General features: G+C 64.3%; 1 protein-coding gene across 2 annotated transcripts in view; it reads left to right on the top strand.

Moving 5' to 3' along the window:
- Positions 1-24307, top strand: part of CACNA2D2 (calcium voltage-gated channel auxiliary subunit alpha2delta 2) — a 121185-nt gene that overhangs the window by 10043 nt on the left and 86835 nt on the right. For both annotated transcript variants that reach the window (XM_054594691.1, XM_054594690.1), the window contains exon 2: positions 12048-12129. In XM_054594691.1, the coding sequence (XP_054450666.1) occupies positions 12048-12129 (82 nt within the window). The remainder of the gene's footprint in view (positions 1-12047; positions 12130-24307) is intronic.

Below are 24307 nucleotides of genomic sequence, written 5' to 3'. Positions count from 1 at the left end.
CTCTCCCCTCACACCGATCCCTCTGCAAGGGCCGCCTTCACCGGGCGGAGGCCCCAGAGTGTTGTTTCATGGGGGTTGCTGGCCTTCTCACGGGCCCGTGGCACCCCTGGGCTCCCCGAAGGCGTGGGTGGCAGAGGGGCCCGTCCTGCTGCTGCGGAGCAGGGCAGCTGACTTGACCTTATCGGGCCGCAGCTGAGGGAGTGATCATGGACGTGGCCGAGGGAGGGCCTGAACGTGGCTGGGTGCTGCCTGCTGGACTTCATTCTCGGCTTCGTCGGGGCGGCCGCAGAGCCGGGTGTGCTTGTGCCTACTCACTACAGAGAGCACTGGGGTCATTGGGTGGCTTTCCTGGAGGGCATGACAGGATCCACGCTTCCATGAGGCCACACCCTCGTGGCCTGGTCCCCGGCCTTCCGCGCTACCCTGTGGGCCCTTTTGCTGCGCCCACCCTGGCTCCAGGAGGCACCAGCCAGGGGCCCCGTCCTGGGAGCGGCACTGGGCTCTGTCCTGCTCTGGAGTCAGATTGCCCCTCTGGCCACTGTCCTCACCGGTCGCCTGAGGGGAGAGGACTTTCCTGGACTGGCTGTCACTGGCACAGCCGGGGGTCCTCCAGCCCAGAACAAGCTTCCTCTGATATGGATCCTCCCAAGGCCCTCTCCGGATCACCGGCTGGGAGCTGCCGGAGCTGGCGGTTACCGCCCCCGCCTGGGCGCGCGGAGTGGGGGAGCAGGGCAGTCTAGGGCCACTCCCCATTCCCCCACCTCTCCACCCCTCATCCTCCATCCTCCTCCCCTCCTCCCCCTTCACCCCCCGCTGTGCCTAGAGCTCCCGAGGCAGCCCTGAGGCAGCAAGGTCAAGTGCTGAAGCCAGACCCTGGCTAGTGCAGCCCCCAGAAGCCTCAGGGGCCCGGGCTGCAGCACCTGGCCTCCGCTGCAGCCTTCCTCTGCCTCTCCTCCCCACCCCGGCCTGGGCCCGGTCCAGCTCCCTGCGGGCCTTGGGACGCCCCGCCTGCCCTCCCCTTAGCCTCAGTGTCTCCGTCATGTCCGGGACCTGCTGAGTGGTGGCTCTTCTGCAGCGGATGCTCCCCTGCCACCCCATCTGTACAGCTGTCCCCTGTGACCCCCCGCACGCTGGTGCTGTGGAAACTGCAGCGGGGGCTGCTTCCGGTGGGCAGAGCGTGGGCACGGGAGCAAGCCTCTGCCCTCAGGACGGGACGCCCCTTCGGGCAGCAACAGGCCCCTCCCTTTGGTAATAAGCCCCTACTAGGTACTGAGCATGGACTAAGCCGGGACGAGGGAGGGGTGGGCGGGCTGCAAAGGCCCTGACAGCCCCGAGCAGCACTCGCCTGGGTCCAGCTCACCTCTGCCTGCCCCTCAGTGCCCAGCTGGCAGTCACTGCTCCCTGACGCCTCCTCTGCCTTCCTCAGCTGCCTGAGGCCCCCCGCTCCCATTTCTGTTCTGCAGTAGACCTTGCTGCTTCCCCTCCGAGGCCGTGTGCCTGCGAGGGGCGGGGCAGTGGCCACCTGTCGTTGGCTGGAGCTCCAGGCAAGCACACACCAGGAACTCAGTCAGTGTTTGCTGAGCTGAACGTCTGCACGGGTGTCTGCGGGCCAAGCCGTTGCACCTTTGGAGCCTGAGCAGCGCTTCCATGGTCTGGGACAGAGCCCCGCCCGGGCCTGGCTTTGCTGGTGTCATGGGGCACGGGCTGCCCCCGAGTCTTGCCGAGATTCTTGCAAAGAGCTGCTCCGGCCCAGGTGAAGAGGGGGTCAGGCACCCACAGGGCTGTGTTATTTGATTGGGTGAAGGCAGAGCCTGGGCATCCGCGTTTTTCCGGAGCCCCCAGGTAAGCCAAGGGAGAGAATCGTGGTCGTAGGGGATGAGCAGGTGAACACAGGACACCCCCCTGCGTAGCAAGCGGGGCTCGGGCTCCCAGGAAAGCCTGCTGGTTCTGGGAGTGTCGGGTCAACGCAACCAGTGGCCAGAGTCTGTGGTCTGTCCCAGGGAGATCACCAGGCTTCCTCGCTGGCTGCCCCCTCCTTCCCAGCTGCCCCTCTGCGTTGATATTTGCCCTGCCCACCCTGCTGACCGCCCCTGGGCCGGCCCAGGGTTCGGTCAGGATCCACCTCCTGACTGCCTCTAACCTCTTACCCCCCACACCCCACTTAGCTGTAGGCTGGGCCTGCGGCGGGAGCTCCAGTCTGGGGGGATCATCAGTGAAGAAGGAAGGGGAGCAAGGCTGAACAAGTAGTGCCCATGCGTGGCCAGTGTTCCAGGTGGCATCCAAGGGGCGGGGCTGGGGGCGGGGCCTATCCACCAGGCTGATTTCTAACAGGCCCTCTGCCATTCCCGGGGTCCTGAGCCCCCGTCAGGGCTGTGGAGGCTCCAGGGAGAGCGTCAGAGCCACCTTCTGTGAGGGGAAGCCACTGATGGGGGACAAGGACGAGGGGCTGGGGGAGCATGGGAGAGAAACTCACCCAGGTTGATCCAGCCCCAGTTCTGGAATCTGCTGTCGCTCTCCTGCTGAGGTACCCCCCAACGCCGTGCAGACCATTCCTGGGGCCCTGCCGGCCTGAGGCCCCGCAGCCCCAAGTTCCCAGGCACAGAGCGTCTGGGAAGGAGCAGCAGGGATGATCCCAGAGGCCGTCGGACTGGGTGATTTACGTGGTGCTGGAGCCACCGCCCGGGGGAGGCACAGGCTGGCGGTGCACCGAGGCCATTCCTCAAAAATGGAACGGGGTGGGGAGAGTCGGGGCCCAGCGGTGGGGCTCAGAGCTGTGGGCTCTGCTGGCCTCCCTGCGCCCCGCTGCTGCCTGCTGGAAAGCCCCATCCAGGGGACAGCAGTTGAGGCGGGGAGAAGCCAGGGGTCATGAGGAGAGTCCCATAGGTGACCCTGTTGGAGTGACCTTGTGCCTCATTTTGCTGCTCTTTAAAATGGGATCACATGTCCTGCGTTGTGCACTCGTGAGGATGGAACACCTGATCATTCAGCCAGTGTTTTCTGAGCTCCTCCTGTGTTCCTGCTGCTCTCTGAGCCCTTGGTGACTGTCCGCTGCCTGCTCCTGCTCTCTGTGTCCCCCCGCCACCCCAAGAGGCGCCCACCGCCCTCCACCAGCCAGCTCACGGATGTGCTCGTGTGAGCTGGAAATCTGCGGTTCTCCGTGTGGGCGGGCGGCCTGCTTTGGTGCCCGCGGTTGGTCTGCGTTGTTCGTGGGGCATGGCCCTGGGCAGAGCTCCCTGCTGGGCCATGCACGTGCCGTGCCCTCTGCCCAAGGGCCTGCCAGCTCCCAGGGCCACCTCCGCCTGGGCCGGGCCCCTTGTGGTGCGTCCCGCCCTGCAAGGCTCACTGGGCGATCAGGTGAAATGTCTGCTCTGCTTGAATCCTGAGCCCCCGAGGGCAGGCCGGCGTCTGCCTCGCTCGCCGCTGTGGCCCGTCCCCGTGCCCAGCCCCGAGCCTGGCTCTTAACCGCATAAATGAATGAACGAACAAATGAATAATGAATGAATGAATGAGGAATGAGCTAGTAGGGAATTTGCAGAAGGTTGGAGACACCTGCGGAGTATTTTATCAATGATAGGCCCTGCTGGGTTTGCTGAATAGGTTAGGATGTGGAGGAGGGGACGTGGGGACAGATGAATGACAGAATCTGACCAGGGTGGCCAGTGACCAGTGCACAGGGCCTCTCTTACCGCCTCCAGTCAGGCTCCAGCTGCTGGAGCTCCCGGGTCCCCCGACTCACCTGGTGACCTTCACAGGGGCCGTGACCCTGGCAGTGCGCCTCCTGAGACCGGCCTTGGGCGAGGCCCCCATCGCAGTGCCCGGCCGGGCACCCAGCGGCTGTGTCAGCACATCCAGCACCTGAGAGCCAGCCTCGGGGAACCTCAGTTTACCTGTTTGTTACATGGGCCTGGGCAAGGGTTAAATTCCCACTCACCCCAAATGCCCGTGGTCCGTGCCAGTGACTGGGGCAGGCGGCCCAGGCCTGGGGAGCGGGCAGTGGGACCGGGGCGAGTGGCTGGCAGACACCTGTGCCCCTGGCCTGGATCCTTTGCTTTGCCCTGGGGAGGCCTCTGCTAGTTCACGAACTCCTCTTGCCCATTGAGGAAGGGGACAGAGGCGGGGGACAGCCCGAGGTGGGCCACACCTTCCCCGTACGTTCCCCTGGCTTCCTGGAAGAAGCGGCTGCTCCAGCACCTGGCCCTTCTGGGAGAGCCATGAATTATGCACGGAAGCCACAGGCCCGGGCAGGCCCATCAAAAATGAGCTTTAATAATTCATACGGCGAGGAGCCAGGGAAAGCGAGGGCCTCCTGCGCTTCCGCAGGCTTCCACGGTGCAGTCCACCTGCCCACTCCCGTGCACCGCCCGCAGGCGGGGCAGGGCACCGGGGGCCTCCGCACTCCAAGGGGCGCAGCCACTGCTTGGCACAAAGCGCGCTCTTCCAGGCCGGAGGGCAGGAGCCTCCGCCCTCGGGGCTCCCAGCCAAGGGAGAGGAGGCCGAAGCAACAGCAACCCCCTGAGGGCGTGCGGAGGTCAGCCGCGGCCTGGGGAAGGGCGCAACTTGAAATGGGGGCAAGGCAGGCTTCACCAAGCAGGTGACTTGTGTGCAGAGACCCGAAGGAGGGGGGAGAGAGGCCTTCTGAGGAATGGCTGATCCAGGCAGAGGGAACAGCATGTGCAAAGGCCTGGGTGACAGGGCGCCCGGGCCCCGGCGTGCGGTGTTCAGGCCAGGGAGCCGACCACCGCACTTGCCCTGGAGAGGCCAGGGGCGGGTGGGGGAAGCAGAGGGCAGATTCGGGCACAGTGTGAAGGTGGAGCCAACAGGCCTTGCTGATGGATTAGGCATGGGTGTGACAGAAAGCAGGTTCCAGGTTCCAGGTTCCCCGAGGCTTCGGGCCTGAGCAGAGGGAGCTGCCATCGGCTGAGCTGGGGGAGCGGAGAGAGTGAGGATCCAGGTCTCAGTTTGGGGGCATGTCGGTTAAGAGGCCCCTTAGCTCTACAAGTGGCCACTCCAGCAGCTGGGCATTCAAGGCTGGCATCCTGAGGACAAGCGTGTGCCCCCCTGACTGGCGTTCATTGGCTGTGTGGCCCGGGGCACATCACGCAGTGGCCCCAGGTGTCAGTTTTCCCCTCCCGGGACTGGGGGAATGATCCAGCTGCTGGGAAGCTGAATTGAGGCCGCGCAGTGACAGCACCGCCCGTCGCTACTGTGACACCTGGGGGCTTCCAGGCAGGAAGGCCCCCGCTAGGCCCCTTGGGAAATGGATCCCCAAAGGGCCTGTGGAGGCCTCTGGCCACCTTGGCAACTGAGACCTGTTGAGGCCAAATCACAGAACTGGGCGTGGACCACAGAGCGAGGCCTGGTCCCCAGTGGAGGCTGGTGGAGAGTCGGCCCCAGGCCCCCCCGCCCTCGGGCAGAGCCACCAGCCTCTCCCACAGACCAGCCTTTCCTTCCAGCTCCGCACTGGCTCTGGCTGCCCGCCCTCGGGGCCCTCTCCTGCCCCTCTCCTGGCGCTTCAGGGGCGCCGGGCAGATGTCCCGCTCAGGGGCTCCTCCCGCGGCCGCAGAGCTCAGGCCTGCCGAGGGCCGCTCGGGGCTGCCTGCGGCTGCGGGTGTGAGAACGGCTGCTTTCACCTTGAAGCCAAGGGCATCAGAAAGGTCACACAGCCAACTGTGGCAGAAAAAGAAGTCAGGCTCTTGGGGGGGGGCCTTCGATGTGGTCCTCATCCCCGCATGTCCCCAGCTCGCCTCATCCACACAGTCCTCCCTGACTGCTGGGGCCCACGCAGGGCCCCCAGCCTGCACCAGCGGCGGGGAGTGAGGCTGAGGCCAGGTGCTGGGGGAGGCGGATGCTCTGCCTGGCCCTCCCCGCCCTGCGTGAGGCTGCTCCCTGGTCTTCTCTTCCCATTGGCTCCTCCCTGCCCCCATCGGGCTATGAGGAGTAAATATGGGGGCACAGGCGTATTACCTCCCCGCTGAGGGCCAACTAGAAGGGAAAGCTTTCTCCCGGGAAGAGGAAGGGAAGGGATGGCCCGTAATTAGTAACCCCGTGAAGGAGTGGCGTTTGGGCAGGGCCCCAAGCACAGGTAGTGGAGGCCAGTGGATCTGGGCTAATTTGAGCTTCGCCAGCACCAGCCTCTCCCCAGCTCTGTGGGGTCCCTGTGTGTGTGGGATGGCGGGTGGGGGTGGGGACAGTGCTCTGGGGCACAGTGTTGCCCACAGTAGGAGTCCCTGTAGCTGAATCACAAATCTGTTGAAGACTAGCCTGTCACTTTGCGTCCTGTGCCTTGGTTTACCTGCTTGTGAAGTGGTGGGTGCCTGGCTGGGAGCCTTACCCCACCGTGAATCGGGGGCGCCAGCCTCTCCCCTCTCGCCCTGCCTCGGTGTCCCTTCCGTGGTTTGTACAGTGCGAGCCAGTGCTGGCGGGGCTCCACACCTCCAGGCGCTCTGACCCCAGCTGACCTCCCGGGAGTCAGCGACCTTGGCTGGACTTGCCCTCTGCCAGACCTGTTGTCTTTGGGAGGTTGTGATCAAATTAGCTTTGAACCCCGGAAGAAGTTGATGCCCAAGAGACTTCTTTCCTGAGCAGACAAGCAGGGAGGAGGCTCTGCCCTTCTGCGGGGTCCCTCCTGTGTCAGGGTCTCTGGCAGTGCAGGGGGCCCTGGTCTGGGGACGGGCACAGCTGTCCCACGCCTGCCGATGAGCTGCGGGTCTGAGGGAGGAGCCCGGGCTGCGGGAGCGCGGTCCCGCCGTCCCATGGCTCCGTGGGCGCACCGGTCCCACAGCGCACCGGTCTCCGCCTGCCTCGGCTTTGGGTCCTGGGAGGTGGGCAAGTGGTGAGCCCTGTCTCCGCGTTCTGGGTGCCAAACGAAGGCTGAAGGGGTGCATCTGGCCCAAGGTCTTCGAAGAGCCAGGGATGAACCTGGGTCCTCAGTTTACATAAAGAGGGACATCCCCCGAGTGGTCAGGGAGGACTTTGAGGAGGAGAGGTCTCTGGAGATGCCACAGTCCCAGGGTGCAGCATTGGGCTTCCTGCGCTTTGCAGCTGTGCTGTGGTGTAGGGCAGGGCCGGCTGCATCCCGGAGTCTGCCTCAGCAGGGCCCACGGCTGCGCCCTGCGCTTCCAGCGGCTGTGGGGCAGGGTCCCCCGGGCCCAGAGGCCCTCTCCTTCCTCCCCCGGCCCCTGGCCCCGCCTCTTGTTCTCTCCTCTGTAGAAGACTGCCAAGCAGCGAGGTGGGAGGTGGCAGGGCAGCTGAAATATAATCAGAGTGATTAAAGAGCACTTTATTTTAACCCATTGCCTCCCCCAGAGCTGGGGGAATAATCGGCCGGCCCGCCTCGAGGGAAGCGGGAGGCTGTGGGCTCCCACCATTGTCAGTTGCGGTTCACGGTGCCCTCGGCAGCAAGTGGCCCTGCTGCGCCTGCTCCCACTGCCTACACCTGCCTGGCCCAGCGCTGTCCTGCTCCCCACCCCACGCCGTCCCCCCACCGCACCCTGTGTCGCCTGCTGTTCCACCCTCTGCTGGAGGATGGCTGTAGACCACTCCTGAGCCCCCAGTGAGCCGGGTGTATCCAGGCAGCCTGCCTGGTAGAGCCAGCCTGCAGCAGGGCTTCGGCGGCAAAATGCTCCTCCCTGGGAGGGGCGAGGGGGCCTGTGGAGGCCGAGGTGGGGCGTGCCAGGGCCCAGTCCCTGCTAGGCCTCTCCCGGGCCTCCCCGGCCTGCTCCCCTCCCGCTCCGGCCCCTCTGCAGGGTCCGGCCGCCCACACCTACTGGTGCCCTCTGAGGGTGAGCCTGCAGTGTCACCCGTCTTTGGTTTTTTGATTTGTTTAATTATAGATGAGTTTTCTGCATAATTTATTCCAAAATCCTGGATTATACTGTACAATTAAATCACATTCTGATCAACAACTTCATGTATAAAATTAACAACTGGCAACAGTTTAATCTATGCTGCTGCATCTGCACACTGGCTTTCCCCTCTTCTGCCCCTCCTCCTCCTCCCTCCTGTCTTCTCCCACCCCCTTTCCCTGGCCCTGCCCCCTCTCCCCTCTGGTGGGGGCGGGGGGGTGCCTGTTGGCGCAGAGGCCCCCAGCTGAGTGCTCTGCAGTTTGTCTGGGGCCTCAGGTTGAAGGGGGTCCTCAGCCCCAGATCCTCACCCCACACCTTACCTGAGGTGACTCCGCCCCCTTCCTCATGTCTTGGTTCTGACCTTGCCCTGCAGAGTAAGGCCCCGCGTCCCGCAGCCCAGCGTAGTGTCAGCTTCTCCCCACGAGGCTGCTCTCCACCTGCCCGTTCCAGGTCCTAGTCCGCAGGTGCCTTTGCCCGGGCTGCCCCTGGCCCAGGCCCCCCTCAGCAGGGCATTAAGGGGAGCCTCCAAGGACTCCTCTCCACGGCCCCCTCCCTCCGCGCCTCCTCCCCTCGGGGTCGCGGGAGATTTCCTGAGTGCCAGGGAGGGGGCAGGGCTGGACGGGGTGAGCTTCCCCCACTCTGGGGACTGCCCAGTGATAACTCTGCCCATCGAGGTCGCCCTGCGGGTTTAATGGTCGTTACTGGGCCGCTCACTAGTACCCCTGTTCACAGCCAGGGAAGCTGAGGAGCCAACAGGCCAGAGCTCTCCAAGGTCACGCTGGCAGAGGTAGCTCTCCTGCAGGCTCGTCGTCCTGGGAGGGTGGGGCTGTGGAACCCGGGGGACACGTCTGACTTCTCTGTAGTATGTGGCCCTGCACCCGTCCTTGCCAGTGGCCTCAGTTTTATCTGTGAAATGGGAGTGCAGCGCCTCGCCCCCGACCCGGGTTCAGGCACATCAGAGGACATGGTGGCGCTTGGCTCTGTCCCCAGCCTCCCGTGCCCACGGCAGGCCTCGTGCTGGCTGCAGCCCAGCTGCACGTGCCTCTTCCCGGGCACCCTCTCCTCGCCGTCTTGCTAAGCTGGCACTAGGAGACGCCTGGAGATGAGCGGAGTCGTTTCCTTGGAGAGCGCGGAGAGTCACGGGATGCGGGAGGCCAGCAGATGGGCCTGCCCATCAGGAGGGTGGCCCGTGGGCCACGCTGTCTGACCAGGGGTGACCGGCCGAGCCAGGTACTTGGGCCCAGGCTAATGGAGGCCCACGCGGGATTTGGTTGGTTTGCCTTTGACCCTTGCAGAGCCCCCACGCTCTTCTGCTGGGGTGAGGGCGCCTGTGCCTTGCGGGCTTCGTCGCAGTTTGGTGGGTGTTTGCTCCAGCTTTGGCGCAGGACGCTGCAGGTGCATTGTTGGCTCCTGGCCGCCCCGTCCCCTGCGTCACCCCTTGGAGCCAGCACAACCCTGGAGCCCACGAAGTCTCGTCTCTGGGAAGATGAAGTGAAGGGTCTGCAGTGTCCTGGGCACGCACGCTGCCTCCGGGTCACGCGTGGCAATGGCGAATGGCCAGGTGGCTGCCCCGCGCTCAGGCGGTGGGCAGTGCTCTCCGCTCTGCCCCGTCCTGCCGTCGGGCCTGTGTGCCAGACCAACGGCTGGAGGCTCCGCTCGACCCCAGGAGCGGGCGTGCGTCGTGGGCGGGCCGGTCCCTGCGGCCCAGAGCGGAGTGGAGAGCTGCTCGGCCCTCGGGTGGGAGTGGGAGACCGTGTGTGTTCACGCACAGACGCGGTGGGGAGGGGCGCCCGCAGTGGAGGGACAGGACGGGATGGGTGGAGGGAGGGAGAGGGTGTGTTTGAGGGAAGAATTGGACTTTATCCTTGAGATTCGGCTCTTTTAAAAACGTTTTTAGGGTTAAAATAGCCTTTTCGGATGAAATGATGGTGATTATAATACTAATAATATGTTGTCTGAGCAAAATAAAAACTTGGCATCTATGCCTGTCCTTCTAATTAATGTTCCTTTACTTATCTGTGAAATCCTAGAACAGAAGTCCTATAAGATACACCAGAAAAGAGTCAGCGCCTGGGACTGAGTCAGTGCTGTGCTGGTGGATGTTCACAGTTTGCTCTCTGGGGAAAAGGGAAAACTGCGATTGGCAACATTTGCCCGTTTGTCACTATTCCCACCACGGCGGGTTGCGCGCCCAAGGTGGCGACACCGAATGCGCAGTGGCGAGAGGTGCGTCTGGCGGCTCTCGCTGGCCGCAGCACCCCCGGGGTCCAGTTCTGTGTTCATGGCCACTTCCTCGGTGGGTGACCTTGGGCAGGTCACGTAACACCTCTCTGGCTCAGTTTCCTCATCTCTTCCTTGTGAGGATTAAAGCAAGACAGCAGGTGATGTGCTGGCACCGCACCTAGTACGTACCTCGTTGGTGCCCTTGTGCGTAACAGCCCCAGGAAGGGGTGCGATTAGCCTTCCGGCCCCTAGACCGGTGAATGGCTGGGGGCAGGGACAGGGCGGGACAGGGCGAATGGTTCCCCCTGAAGGTCAGCCCCTTGGCCTCACCCGTTCATAGGCCACCTGCCCCGCTGGGTGCAGGACTGTGTAGCAGCCCGTCTCAGCGTTAGCCCTGCCCCCGGGCTCCACCTCAGGAACACAGAGCAGCCACCTGCCGCACTGCCCACCCGTGGCCGGGGCCAAGCAATCAGGGCCCGGCGGCCGGGGGCCAGGGCCAAGCAGGCTCTCCCCCCTCCCCCGGCGCTGCCCTCCCGCAGCTGGCGGTCCAGGCCCGGTTGCCCTCCACACCTGGCCTGCAGCCCGGCCTCTGCCCGGGCTCGGGGCGAGCGCTCCTGGGGGTGGGGGTGGGGGGGCAGCGGAGGTGGACATCAGGCTGTGGCTCAGCCAGCAACAAGCCAAAGCTAATACCTCTTTTGATGTTGATTTTTTTTTCATCATGGTCCTGACATTCAGCTTGGCAAATTGCAATTAGTGATCCGCCCGCCTCCTGCTCCGAGTTCCCATGCCAACCGACCCGGGCACACACAATGGCACCGGCCCAGCCCCCAGCCGCAGGCCTGAAGAGAGCTGAGGGGCAGAGGCACACTCTCCTGACCCACGGGGCTAGAAGAGTCCTGGCACCACGTGGCACAGGGGATGCGGAGAGGTAGCAGGCCTGGGGGCCAGATACCATCTCTCAGACCCTGTGGCTCCGGGGGTGACTCTCCAGAGGCTGGGGCGCTGGCACTGGTCCCGTCCGTTGACCCGTGGCGTATTTAACTCTTTGTGGTAATTCCCTCGTGAGCCCTTGCTATGTCTGTGGGATCGGGAGGCGGAGCTGCCTCTTCAGATGCATTAGGACAAGGGGTCCCGGTCACAGTGGAAGCCCCTTTGCCAGTGTGGGCAGTGTCTCTCTGGCCAGCCCCTTTGTTCCCCTCATCTGGCACAGCCTGAATGGGAGTCACAGGTCAGAACCCGGGCCAGGCCCCCCCCCCAGTTCCCGCCCCCATTTGTGGGATGGGCTGCCCTGGACCCGCCTCTTCTTCTCATACCCTCTGAGGTGGCACCCGTGCGAAGGAGACCTGGTGGCTTGGGTAGAGGAACGTGGGGTTTGCCAGGTCCCCAGAAAGGGGTGGGATGATCTGAACTGGACCTGCTGGTGGGTGGGTCAGGTTGGGTGTCCAGCAAGGGGCCTCAGATAAGCATGTGTTTACTGGGGTGCTGGAAGGCGAGGGCTGTCTGCGCTGGGACAGCTCCATGTCCCCTGCTCAGAAGAGGCCCAGAGGGGCTGGCGCCGCCCCAGGTTACACAGTGACTTAGTGGTGGCTGCAGCCACTCATGTTCCCTCCCCTTCCCCAGACCTCAGCCAGCCTTGGGGACAGGAGGCTCCTAGATCCAGCAGAGACACCACCGGGCCCCCTCCCGGTGTCCACAGTCCCCATATTCACAGCAGCAGCAGCAAGGGCCGGCTCTTCTCTCTGAACAGCCTCCCTGCAGGTCTCTGGAGCTGCCGCGCTTGCTCTGTGCATTCAAACTTCAGTCCACTCTCCTCCCTGCCCGTCCAACAGTGCCTGGGTCTCCGGGTCAGGATTTCAAAGGAACCAGGGGTGCACTCTGGTTTATGCAGGGGTGGCTGCTGCTGGGCACCCTGGGGTGCTGGGCTAGGCAGTTCCAGCGCCAGGCGGGCCCTCCTGACGCCTCTCTCCTCTCTGCATGCAGGATGCAGCACTGGGCGCGTCGCCTGGAGCAGGAGATCGACGGTGTGATGCGGATCTTTGGGGGCGTCCAGCAGCTCCGGGAGGTAAGCCCACCGCCCCTGCTCGCCCTTCCCAGACCCTCCTCCACGGGGAATGGGGGAAGGGCTTCAGAAATGCAGAGTGTGGATGGTTTGGTGGGCATTCTTGAGGTCCCGGCGTGGTGACACACACATGGCTGGATGACCCTTGGGGGCGGGTGGGGACATAACTTCGGGGCTTGGCCTGCTCTTCCCCGGGTGACTGTGCAGCAATGACACCCAGTCAGCCCTGGTGTCAGGCTTTGCAGGTGGTCAGGTGGGTGAGGTCGACGTCTGAGGCTACGTCTGGGGCGGGAGGCCAGGCCCTGGAGGGTCCAGCTGAGGCAGCTGGGCACGTGAGCCAGAGAGGAGACCGTCCGGTGGCGAGCGGGGTGGCCAGGCCACCCAACCCCAGGGAGCAGGCCACCCGCTCAAGGCGAGATGAGCTGGAAGCCCGTGCTTGGGGTGATTGATCAGACAGTAGCGGCCACATTCATCCTGGGAGATTATGTTAATGTTGGAAATAGTGATGCAAAGAGCAGACCATCCGTCACCCCAGAAGGCTGCAAAATGTGTCGCTGTCAGTCTCCTGAGCCATCACTTTTTATGGGAAAATGCAGAGGCTCAGAGGCTGAGCCCTGGGAGGGGTTGGGGGCTGGGGGCTGGGGGCGGGGCCAGGAGGCACTACGGCCAGAGGATTGACAGGCACCTCCTGCCAGTGGTTGTCCTGGGAACAGCAGAGTGGATGGAGTTACTGCTGGAGAGTCCAGGTCTGGGGCCTGGTGATGAGATACCCCGCTGTGTCCCTGTCACGCCTCTCTGTCAGGGCCAGGTCAGTAGATGGAACCTCTGCAGGGCAGCTACCGGGAGTGTTGTTCTTGGTCCTTTCCCCACACTTAGCTTAGAGCAGGTGCCAAGGATATGGGGGTGGCAGGGCTGTGGGCCGTGGATGTAGCACCTCCGCGCAGGATGGGGCTCATCTGGGTGTCTAACGAGGTGGTAGTGTGGTGGGGAGGGGAGTCAGGGCTGTGGGTCAGAGCCACCCACAAGCTGGGTGCCCTCCCCCCGGTGCCTTAGCCTCTCGGAGCCTCCTGCCCTGGATGTTGGCTTGAATTGCAGTAACCCCGTCCCACTCTCTTCCTGTGAACTCTCGATGACTCAGCCGCGCTCGGAGGCCGGCAGAGCGTTCCCAGAAGGTGCTGTAGGAAAAGCTGTTCCAGAACAGACCTCGGTTTATGCTCAGGAGCGGCACCTGGCGCTAACTAGGTTAAGTGGGCACTGCCAGATGCGGCGTCGGGGCTGTGGAGAAATGAGAGTTCCCCGGGATGTGTGCTGCATGCCCTTCCAAGTTCCACATCAGGACAGAAGACATATCCCATGTAAGGAGTTAACCGTGCACCTCCAGTGAAGAATCTTCTGTGCTTTGAATCCTCACCTTGAGGACGTTAGTTTACAGTCATGGGCAGCTCAGGCCCAGAAGGCTGGCCAATACGAAAACAACGTACATAGTTCACGCCTGAGATTCGGTTCTGTCTGAACCACTGAGCTTCCTGGGTGGCGGGGACCAGAGATGGAATCCTAGCTCAGTAGACACACTGTGTGCTCCGGGCGCATCCTGGACCCTCTCTGCTCCTCACCCCTGATCCACGGCGTGGCTGGGAGGTCTGGCTGCAGGGAGAGGGGGCGAAGGTAGCCGCGGACAGACTGACACAGATGCACGCCCTTTCTTAGAAGTCAGGTTTGATAATTTTCACTCCTGGGATGTGCTGTTTCTTCCCTTTCGAAGGGCGGTTGAGCAACTCCAGACACTCGTCAGTGAGCACGGCTCTCCCCACCCGACCTGCCCAGCGGAGGCTACTGCCACGCAGCTGGCATGGCAGAGCCGGCGCAGAGGCATGGGCTCACGACCCCCGTTCCGGGGGCTCCTCTGCAGCACCCCCACTCTCGGGAAGGTGGGCAGGGAGAGCTGGGCAAGTAGGAGCTGGCCGGAGTGGGGGCCATGTGGGGTGTGGCTGTGGCAGGCCTGGCAGCGGCGGCGAAGTGCTGAGCTGGTGTTCCCAGCTCCTCCTGGCACCGCTGTGCCTGCCGACGGCTGCCAGCTCTCCGGTGGCTCTCTGTCCTGCTCCAGTTTTTTCTCACCTGCTTCTTCAGCCTCTTCCTTCCCGCTGACAGCTCTGGGGCTGCATCTTGGCACAGGGCCCTCTGGCAAGGGGGGCGGCAGGGGAGCAGGTGAAGGTTCTAGAGGAAAAGGACAGCCCTGGGAGCTGAGGGGAGTTGACCCGTCAGCACCCGCCCCCGCCCGGGCTGAGCCACCGTGGTCCCCTTCCTGTGCATAGCAGAGGGCCCCATGCCCAGCCCACGCCCCGCTCCGATGGCTTGGGGACGCTCGCTGCGCAGCCCTGACCCAGCTGCAATGCTTCCGTGGACCCAGGTGCTGGCTCTTCCCTTGGGACCAGCCCTCCCCAGGCCGCCCTGAGCTGAGGCTGAGATGCCTCACACGCCTTGCAGTGGGGTGGTCCTGGAACCCGCTCCACGGGGGCCTTCTTCCCCTCAATGGCTGCCCCCTCTGCCCATCCCAGCCCGAGAGGCGGCCCCACCCCCAGAAGCCGGACACCACAAACGCTGGCAGCTGCGAGGGTCAGAAGCTGCCGACTGTGGCATTTGGGAGCCTTTCCCTTGCCCTGGCACTTTCCTCTCCAGCCGCACCGTGGCCCCGTGGGGGCGTGGCTGGGGCGATGTGGCCCATTTACAGGTCAGCAGCCGTGGCGCATCCCGGTGGGGAGTGCGGTCGTCTGTGAAGGCCCCCGTCACGTGCCTTCACCTGACCCCAGGGCCAGCACACAGTAGGCGCTCCCTCGGTGGCCTAGTGCTCAGGCACCACCCCCACCCCCACCCCCACACTTAACTAGACACTCCTGAGCCACGTGTCCCCTCCCACCCCCAAATCCAGCCTCACCGTCCCCTCTCCCTGGCCTGCTCTTGCCATCAACAGGTTGAAAAAGTGTGGCCGCTACTGCAGCCTGCCCTGTCCAGAGCCCCTAGACGCTGAGTGAGGTCTCCCAAGCCCCTTAGCCGCCCTCCCCCATCAGCGCCATATTGTCCCCATCCTGGGGGGAGAGCAGAGAGCATATGCTTCGGTTCTGAACTCATTTACATAATGAGACTGATCAGGATGAATAATTCATCAGGTGCCTGGGGTGTGTCGGGGAGGAAGGGGCACGGCCAGCCTCCCCACTCTGAAGCCCAGGTCACTTTGATGGGTGCAGCCAGGGAACTACCCCCTTCTGACTGGGTGTCCAGGGTAGAAGGGCGACAACTCTGTAGGCCTTGTGGGGAAAGCACAGCAGGAGAGACTACTGTCAGATGTGAGGAAGGACCGGTGCTCGTCAGGCATAGTAGCCCTGAGATGGGTTCCTGACTGGGGGAGACACCATCCTCAGAGGGGTGCTGCAGAAGCAACGGAAGGTCCTCCGTCAGGGAGGGGGCCCGGAGGTGAGGGAATACTGCTTGGCCAGAGCTGCGCTGGAAGCGGAGACTGGGGTGGCCACACCGGGGACCACGGGCCACCCTCTGGGAAGGCTCAAGCCATGTCTGGATCTCTGAGGGCCCTTCGCAATCCATAACAGCCCCTACACACCTGACCTGCAGGTCGGGGCAGAAATGGCCCCTGTGCAGGCTTCGGCCCAGCTTCTGGTTACTCCCGTGGCCCTGTCATGCAAATGGGGAAACCGAGGTCCTGGCCGACGGTCCCCACCAGCCAGTCCCACAGGAGCCCCGGCAGGCCAGTCTTGAGTCGTGGTGGCGTGGGGCAGAGGCGCCAGGGCAGAGGCGCGGCCCAGGGCCTGCCAGAAGCAGCCGACCTGGGGCAGCCCTGGGCCCCCCACGCCCCACCACCTGACTGCGGAGCTGTGTCCACAGAGAGCAGGGCCCTGGCCTGGGAGCTCCCTGTCCCCACGTCTCCAGCTCCGCTCCCCACTGCTGTGCCTCTCTGACAGTCATGGCCAGTCAGAGCGATGCACCCCTCCCCCACTCCCTGGACGGTACTTCGGAACCTGTGAGGGCGCCGCCACCCGAGCCGGTCTTGTCTGCCCCTGGCCGTCCCCGCACCCCGCCCACTGAGTGCTCCCTGGGAATGTGTAATTAACATTTGCAAAGTGCTGCAGCTGGAGCTGGCTCCCGGCAAGGACCAAGTTTGGCTACATCTAGGACCCCTTTCCTGAGGGGCTCAGAGAGGTGGGGACAGGGTCCCAGTGTAGGTTCTTTAGAGACCGGCCTCTGTGAGTCCCCCCACTCCCTCCCCCCACCCTCGCTGGCACCACCAGCTCCGGAAGCCCATGCCGGCTCAGGGCGGGCTGGCCAAGGCCGCCGTGGGCCCCCGATTGCGGGGGCGGGCCTGTCAGGCGGGATGAGCCGGGGCCAGGAGCACCAGGGGAGCTCTGCACCCTATGGGGTGGGGGTGGTGCCAGGGGACAGAAGTAGCCCTGGAGGGTGAAGAAGGGGGTGCTCAAGCCCTGTGACCCCAGGCCGCAGCAGCGGGTCCGGTCAGCACTGTGGCTCGCCCGCCCCCTGGCCAGGCAGACCCCCTCATGCAGGACCATCCCAGAAGCCTCTGAACCACTGTCCTGGGGCCCTGTGCTTGCTGCCCCTGCAGCCCACCCCTCCTCCAGCCACCTCCCTGTGAGGCCCGCGCCCTCCTGGCGTCGATGATCTGAGATGGCGCGCGTCGGGGTGGCGGTAGCGGGGGGTGCGGGTGTGAAATATGCTTCTGGGTAGGGATCGCTGCCGCTCGGCTCCCTAAAAACCCACATATATTATTCTTTAATGGAAAGTTAATTGTCTTATTATTCCCTCCATATGGTCTTCTTGCTCAGCGCCCAGCGGGGATGCGTGGGCTGAGGGGGCTCCTGAGAGGGCGTCTGAAGTGTGGGGGGGGGGGCCGCCGCTTGTGCGTAATTGGATACACACAGGCAGATACATGGGAGCCTGGCCAGAGCCCTGCCGGGACCCCTTCTTTGTCCCCCAGCCTAGCCTGCTCCCCTCCTCTTTCCTTCCCAGGCCCTGCCCTGGGGGTGGCCCCTTCTGGCACAGCCCCCACGCACTGCACGGTCTGGGGGTGCTCTGTCCTGTCGCTGCGCACCCCCAGGGACAGGGTTGCCAGGGCAGGTTTCTGCCCTCCTGCTTGCCACCTCCCCACCCCATGCTCCCTTGTCGCCCGCAGGAGAAAACTCCATTTCTGAGAAACCTTTTCAAGGCCTCTTCAGCTGTGGCAGGAGCCCTGCCCGAGGGCCAGCAGACCAGCTTGGGTCTGCTGCACACGGCCCACCCCCCAGGAGGGGGGTGCAGGAAGTCCACTGAGGGGGCGGGCTGCATCGAGACGCCTGGCTCTGGGGCTCCGACCCATGTCCACCTGCGTTCCGCAGGCACCAGCCACCTGGAGCCCCCCCCGCCCCCGCCTCCGGGGCCGCTGAGGTTGGGCTGGGCCAGTGCCCTTCTCTGCCCCTGCTCCCTCCCAGGCCCTCCTCTTCCTGCTCCCCAGAGTGCCAGGGTGTCGGGTGAGAGCAGCCTCCTGGACGGTAGCGGACATAGTGACTGGAAGGTGGTCCCCAGAGCGGCGTGAGCGGGTAGCTGCATCCTGGCCGCTGTGGAGCCGGTGGGGAAGGCGAGCACAGAGAGCCCCGCCAGGAAGCTGCTGCGGTCCCGGGGAGCCTCGGCGAGGGGGTGCTGCCCAGGTCCCCAGGGAGCTGGCAGTCGTGGTGGGGGCAGGTCTGCGGGAGAGGCACCTCCAGATGGAATCAGCAGACCCATGTCTGGTGGTAGCAGGCATGGGAGGGGCCATCGGCTTCCAGCTTGTGCCAAGAGGTCGCTGTGGGAGCACATTCGAGGACAGTGCCCAGGGACAGCTCAGAGCAGGCGGGAAGAGCTGTGCCTTCCGAAGGTGCGACCTGCCCAAGGTCCCACAGCTAGCAAGCGGCAGAACTGGAATGTGAACCTGGCCTGTGCCAGGGTGGACTGAACAGCAGAGGTGGTAGACAGGGATGGCTGGACTTTGTACGCTGTGGGGCCTGGGGCATGCTGTCCTGCCCCGTGAGCCTTGGCTCCCCACCTGTGAAACGGGGATCCGAGCACCCCTGTGCTCTTGGGAGACGTGAGGGTCTCCAGGGGACGGGGCGAGGAAAGGCGGCTGACACGGCCCTGCAAGTGCGGGGCGCCTTCACCGACTCCCCCGCACAATCAGTTGCTGACCTTTGGCAGCTGGTCACAGGGTGGCAAGTTCAAATACCCAAGGTGCCCCCTTTGCTTGTCTCGGCCTGGGAGCCTGGATATTGGTGCCTCTTCCCCGCCGTCTCCGTCTGCTTGGCTGCCCTAAGGGGACCCCACAGACTGGGTGGCCTGTGAACAACAGAGACTTGCTTCTCGTGGTCCTGGGGACTGGGAGGCCCACGATCAAGGCATCGGCTGACCGGGTGTCTGATGAAGGCCCACTCCCTGGTCCTCAGGTGGCGGCCTCCTCGCTGGGTCTTCATGGGACGGAAGGACCTGCCTGGGGGCTCCTTTGTTAGGGTGCTCGCTCCGTTCCTGAGCCTACCCCCAAATGCCATCACATTGGGGGTCAGGTTTCTACATATTAATTTGGGGAAAATACAAGCCTTCCTTCTGTAGCACGACAGAATCTTTTGGGGACCTTCCTGAGAGGGGCACAAAGGCCACTGGGGCTTGAAGAAGCAGGGCCATGGGCCAGGGAAGGGTGGGTGGCTTCTTGGGCCTGGAGCCCAGGGCGCCAGCTGCCGAGGCACCCCCGGAGAAGGTGGACGCAGGTGAAGGAAAGGACCCTCGTACCCCAGAAGAGACCTGGGACCTGTTTCTCCAATCAGGCAGCCCCTGGGCAGCTTGTCGTGCACCCTGCCGGGCTCAGGGGTCGCCGGGGCTGGGCCGGAGGGCGGCAGAGGTAGTGGGAAGCCACGGGCCCCAGGGCAGGCTCTCGGGACTGGCCCTGGCTGTGCAAGGTTGGTGGGTCAGAATATGGAGTGGCCGAGGCCGGGGCTAAGGCCCAGAGGCTCTCGAAGGGGCAGCACCAGGTAGGTTCTGTGACCGAGGTCCCTCAGTCTTAAGAGAGTCTCAGAGCTGTGCTCATACCTCCCTCGGCAGGCAGGCAGCGCTGTTCTCTGGGGCAGTTTTGGTCGGGAGCCTGCCGCTTTGCTGCAGGCCCCTTTTTCGAAGTGGGTGCCCCTCAATCCCTCCATCTTGGGAATCTGGGATGTTTGTCAGACTTTCCTAAAGCAAGACTCTCCCCCGGCCCCTGCGCCCACCTCTGGAGGGTGCTGGGGCTGTGTGTCCAAAGCTGGGGGCTGGTCTGGGTGATCGGGGCTGGGAGATGGGGCTGTGGATGGAGGGCCGCCCGCCCCCCGGGGATGGCCGACCCTGTCGGCGATCCTCCCTCCTCCCCCAACCCCGTCCATCGCTGGAACTGTGGCAGCCACTTCTGGGATTCGTGGAGCCCCGAGCCCTTGGCAGAGGCAGAGAAGTAATTGGTCCTGACAGACCCCGGGGCCCCAGGGCGGCAGGAGTGGCCTCCACCAAACCAGGCAGCAGACGAGGCTGTGGCTGGTACCCCTCGCCCTCCCTGAGCATGGCTCCCGTTCCTTGTGGGCGGAGGTCTAGTGTTAGGGGACGGTTACAGACCCCCCAGCTCCCTGCTTGCCCACGCCTCTCTCTCAGCCCTGGAGCCTGGGGTCTGCGGGGGCTGGCCGGCTCCTTGTGTGGGGGAGACTGAGGTGGAGGGCGGCCCCAGGCGAGCTTCTCAGGCTCCCTCCTCGCCCGCCCTTGGTTCTCACAAGTCAGGGGACCAGGGCTTGAGCACCCTGGCCTCAGGATGCGGGGTTGGGGGCAAGGCCCCCTCCTGAGAGGATGTGCAGGCCACGGGAGCCTGCGGCCTACGCACCCGCACTGTGCCCCCCGGGCTGACGGGGAGCAGGTGCTCAGCTAGTACCTGCTCAGTGACGGATAAGCGTCTGAGGACTGAGAAGGGAGGGATCGGGGCTCTGACCCCGTGTCACAGGGCGGTGGGAGCCCTTCCAGCCCACGTTGGGAGCTGAGACCCAGTGCCTCCAGGTAGAGCTGCGGTGCCGGATGGCCCAGGAGAGGCAGGGGCCGCGGGGAAGGGCCCAGGAGCGGAGCTGGCACCAGATGGCAGGCTGGTGTGTGGCCTGGGCGGGGGAGTAAGTGGGGACGAGGGGCCTTTGGACTTCCCGGCCACCCATGCACCCCCAACTAGACGTCTGAGCTTCTTCCTCCTCATCTGCTTGTCACTGTCGCTGTCCTCATGCACCCCATCCCCTCCAGGCCTGCCCCCGGTTTGGAACCCAGCCCACAGCTCCCCCCACCGGAAGCCCCCCAGATTAGTCTGAGGCCCGTGGTGTCCGAGGCTCCCCGCTTCTGCTCTTGCGTCCTTTGGGTACACACAGAAGCAGGAGCAGCCAGGACGCTGGGGCCCAGTCCAGGCCCCCTGTCACACGGGGAGGGAGACCGTGCCCAGGCCTCCCAGGAGTCCACCTGAACACGGGCAGTCAGGTAGAAGGCAGCGGCGCTTGCCGGTTCCCGGTGCCGTGACTCACTGGGGGGACACCGTCTCTGACCCGCGGGGACTTGTGTGACGTGGAGTGGAGCCAACTGCGTGTGGAAGAGAGAAGCGTGGTGCTGAGCATGGGAATGTGGGCACGTGTGTACATGTAGGCGAGAATGTGTGAATGTGTGTGTGCACAGGTGGGGGCGTGAATGGGTGAGCGCTTGTGAGCCTGCAGAGCGGAGAGGTCGGGCCTGTGTGAAATGCCGCGTGTGGGCTGTGACCAGGCCTGTGTGTGCAAGTGTGTGCAAGCATGTGACCCCACAGGCATGTGCTGCATGGGGTGTGGACAGGCATGCGTGTACACACGTGTGCATGTGGCTGAGTGCGCGGTCCGGCGCTCTGTGCGCGGTGGGAGCAAGCGCCCCACGGCCCGGGCAGAGCTGCGAGGGGGCTGGCGCCAGAGCCGTCACCAGACCAGGCGAGAACTACTTACTGATTAATTAGCGAGGCTGGGAAATCGCAGTTGTGGGCGAGGCGCTCCCATTCACACACGCTCCGCGCACACCCCGGTCCCCGCGCGGTGGCCTCCCCCAGCCTCCGCCTGCTTCGTGCTCAGCGGCCCTGCAGGGGGCAAGCTGCCGGCCCGTGTGGCGTGTCCTCACGCCCCTGTGGGTCTGTGCTCTGGGGTGGTGCTGGACCACGTGGCCCCACTGTGCAGAGCGCCGGCCTTGTGTGGGCGGTGGGGTGGCAAGGCCACCTGGGACCTTGTCCCCACTTCACGGATGACAGAGCTGTGGCTGGCAGGGGGCCCCAGGCAGGAGCCCTGTTTCCAGGTCTTGGGCCTCCTGGGGACAGGGAGCAGCCCTCGCGGCCTGGGCCGGGGACCGCCGCATGTCCCCGTCCGGCGGTGGGGGGGCGCGTTGGGGGCTTACAGGGAGCTTCTTCTGGCCCAGGACAAGCCACTCCCACATGCCCTGTCATCTGCCAGCTTCCTCCACATGCCCTGCTGGCCGCGGGGGCCTGGCCCCCCAGGCGTGCTGGGCGCCTCCCCTCTCCCGTCCCTGGTAAGGGAGGGCTGCCGTGCTCCCGGCTCTGATAGCCGCACGGTGCGTCCCCTGTTCTGATTCCTCCAACGTGCCGGCCGCTCCTGGGCACCGGCGGCCTCCGCGGGGCTGCCCCGCGCCCCTCACAGGCCCCGGGCCCTGCCACTGCTGGTCCTCGTGCCAGGAGAGCCTGAAGCTGGGTCAAGTGGAAGCTACTTGTCTCTCCATCAGGTGTTGATGGAGGAGCCTTCATTATGCTCCATCTATAGGCACGGAATAAATTGGTGTGCCGTGAATTTATTCTTTTTGAAGAGGGACTTTCACACTGGGGAAAGCTTTTAAAAAGATCATTTATATAAAAAGCAATTACTGTGCCGGTAATTTTTATGTATTCCCCCCCCCTCTTCCACCGCTGCCTTTGTGTTTGAGCGTTACCGCCTCCCGGGCAGCTGCAGACCGTTTCGCGGCCTCCCAGCTGTAGCTCTCTCCTGCCGGAGCAGAGTGCACCGCCTCCGGGAAGGCTCCGGGAAGGCTCCAGGGGCAGGGCCCAGCCCCCGCAGGCATGCGGGCCCCGGGAGCGTGGCTGTGTGGATTTGCGTTCAAAACATGGGTGCTTGGAAAATTTCCTCCCACGTGGGCCTCTGTCCTGAGCTCACTCCATTTCTAGGGCTGGCTTGGTGCTTCCGGGCCCCTTTTGGTGGCTGCGGCCAAGCACTTAAGGCACCTGCTTCCTGGCGGCCTCTGGCCCCCATTCCATTGGGGGAGGCGGTGGGGTGGGAGCAGGTATTTCCCTCCTGAGGAGCCATTCATGGGCACCCTGCTTCCCCAGCCATTATTGCTCTCACACTCGATGCATTATGTAAATTGTCTCCGTTGCTAAGTGGTGCAGGAGCTGCTCAGGGGAACGAAGGTCTGGAGGCATCTGGAGGGGAGGCAGGAGGCTGGCCCTGGAAATGCACTCTCTGTACCAAGGAGGGTCCCACAGCCTCCCAGCTCAGCCTAGGGCGCCAGGGCCTGCCCGATGTCTCCCCATCAGACCGCAGCTTTGGGAGGCCGGACGCTGTGCCCCACTGCAGGCTAGGCGCTCCCAGGAGGGTGGGTGGGCTCCCTCGTTGGTCAGGGACGTTGGGTTGGGCCTTTGCCTCCCAACTCAGACTGGCACCCAGGGTAGGACATGGGTCCATCTGCTGCCGCAGGAGGCGTCCTTCCCACCTGCAGCCCACTCACCCACAGAGCCTCCTTACCTTTGGCAGGGCTGGAGAAGGTGGCATCCACCCACGGGGCTGGGTGACCCCCCCCCGCCTGCCCCCAGGGGACCCTGGGACTCCTTCTGCAGCGAGCACCCGTGAACTTGGGGTATAGTGAGGTGAATTTTGGAGCAGGATTGCACCCGGGGTGGCAGCAAGTTCTTGGGTCCCCAGGGGCTTGGCATCTCCATGAGGCATGTAGAGGCAGGGAGGTTTCCGGCCTGGGCGACGCCTGGGCGACGGGGGCCTGTCCGGGGCCACTTGCCGGCTTTCCACCTTCCTCTCTGAGACTCACGGCTTCCGGCTCACCCAGCCCATCCAGAGGGCCGGGGTCCAATGCCGGACTCTCCAAGGACGTTCGCATCCCCCAGCCCTGCTTCTCGGGCAGCTTCTTCCCGCTGCGTCCTTCCCTCCCACGATGCCTCCCCAGGCCGGCCACCGCGTGGGTCTGGGTGAGGTGGGCCCCCGGCACCGCACAGACCACACAGAGGCTGGTGCGAAGGCAGGGCGTGCACCCCTAGCTGCACAGCAAGACTGGAGCTTCCTCCTCCCCGCCTGGCCCTGTCCCCCGCTGTCCCCCGCTGTGCCCGGGACGGCTGGTCGTCAGTTTGCCTCCTGATTTGGGAAGTGGAGGTGTGGGAGCCAGGGGTCACGGACACCAGTGGATGTTGTGGTCTAAGGAGCCGGGTCTGTGGGCTCTGGGCTCGGCTCTCAGGGAACCGAAACCTCGAGATGACGTTGTCTGCGGGGAGAGCAGACAGAGGTGAGGGCTGGGTGCCGGAGTGGACGCCGTGGGGGGCCTGTCTCACAGCCAGAGGCGGGGGCTAAAGCGCTCAGCCCCCTGTCCCCAGCCGTCTGCCTACATCTTTTTTCTCTTCCCTTCCTTCCTTCCCCACCCCTTTTCTCCCTTTCATATTTTTTTCTTTACACTCCTAGATGGAATTTTAATGCTCTGGTTTTAAAATCAGCGTCACACGTGCCCACAGTATAAAGTGATAGTTTCACCGGCGTGTAGTATTTGGGGCCCAGCTGCCCCTCCTCTCCGTCCCAGCTCCCAGAGGCTGTCACTTTCTGAGCTCAGAGCCCACGTCCCTAAATCACACACGATGTCACTACTCCATGGCCGTTCGGTGTTAGGCGTCATTCGTGGGCGCGCCCTGTGGGGGGCGGAGCAGGGCCCGGCCCTCCGGCCCTCCGGCCCCTGCCCGTGCACAGTGCCGTACCCGCCGCCCCACGCCACCATCACACTGACACTGACATGGCCAGCGCAGAATATAGGGGGACGGTGTCCTGACCGGGCAAATGCTAAGCAGAGCTGTAACCCCTCGTACACACTGTTGGTACAATTTTGT

The sequence above is a fragment of the Pteronotus mesoamericanus genome, unplaced genomic scaffold (genome assembly GCF_021234165.1).
Source record: "Pteronotus mesoamericanus isolate MK-2021 breed Mesoamerican mustached bat unplaced genomic scaffold, CSHL_Meso_final scaffold_533, whole genome shotgun sequence".
Taxonomy (NCBI): domain Eukaryota; kingdom Metazoa; phylum Chordata; class Mammalia; order Chiroptera; family Mormoopidae; genus Pteronotus; species Pteronotus mesoamericanus.
The sequence above is the reverse complement of the archived record's forward strand: the minus strand, read 5'-3'. Positions and strand labels throughout refer to the sequence as shown.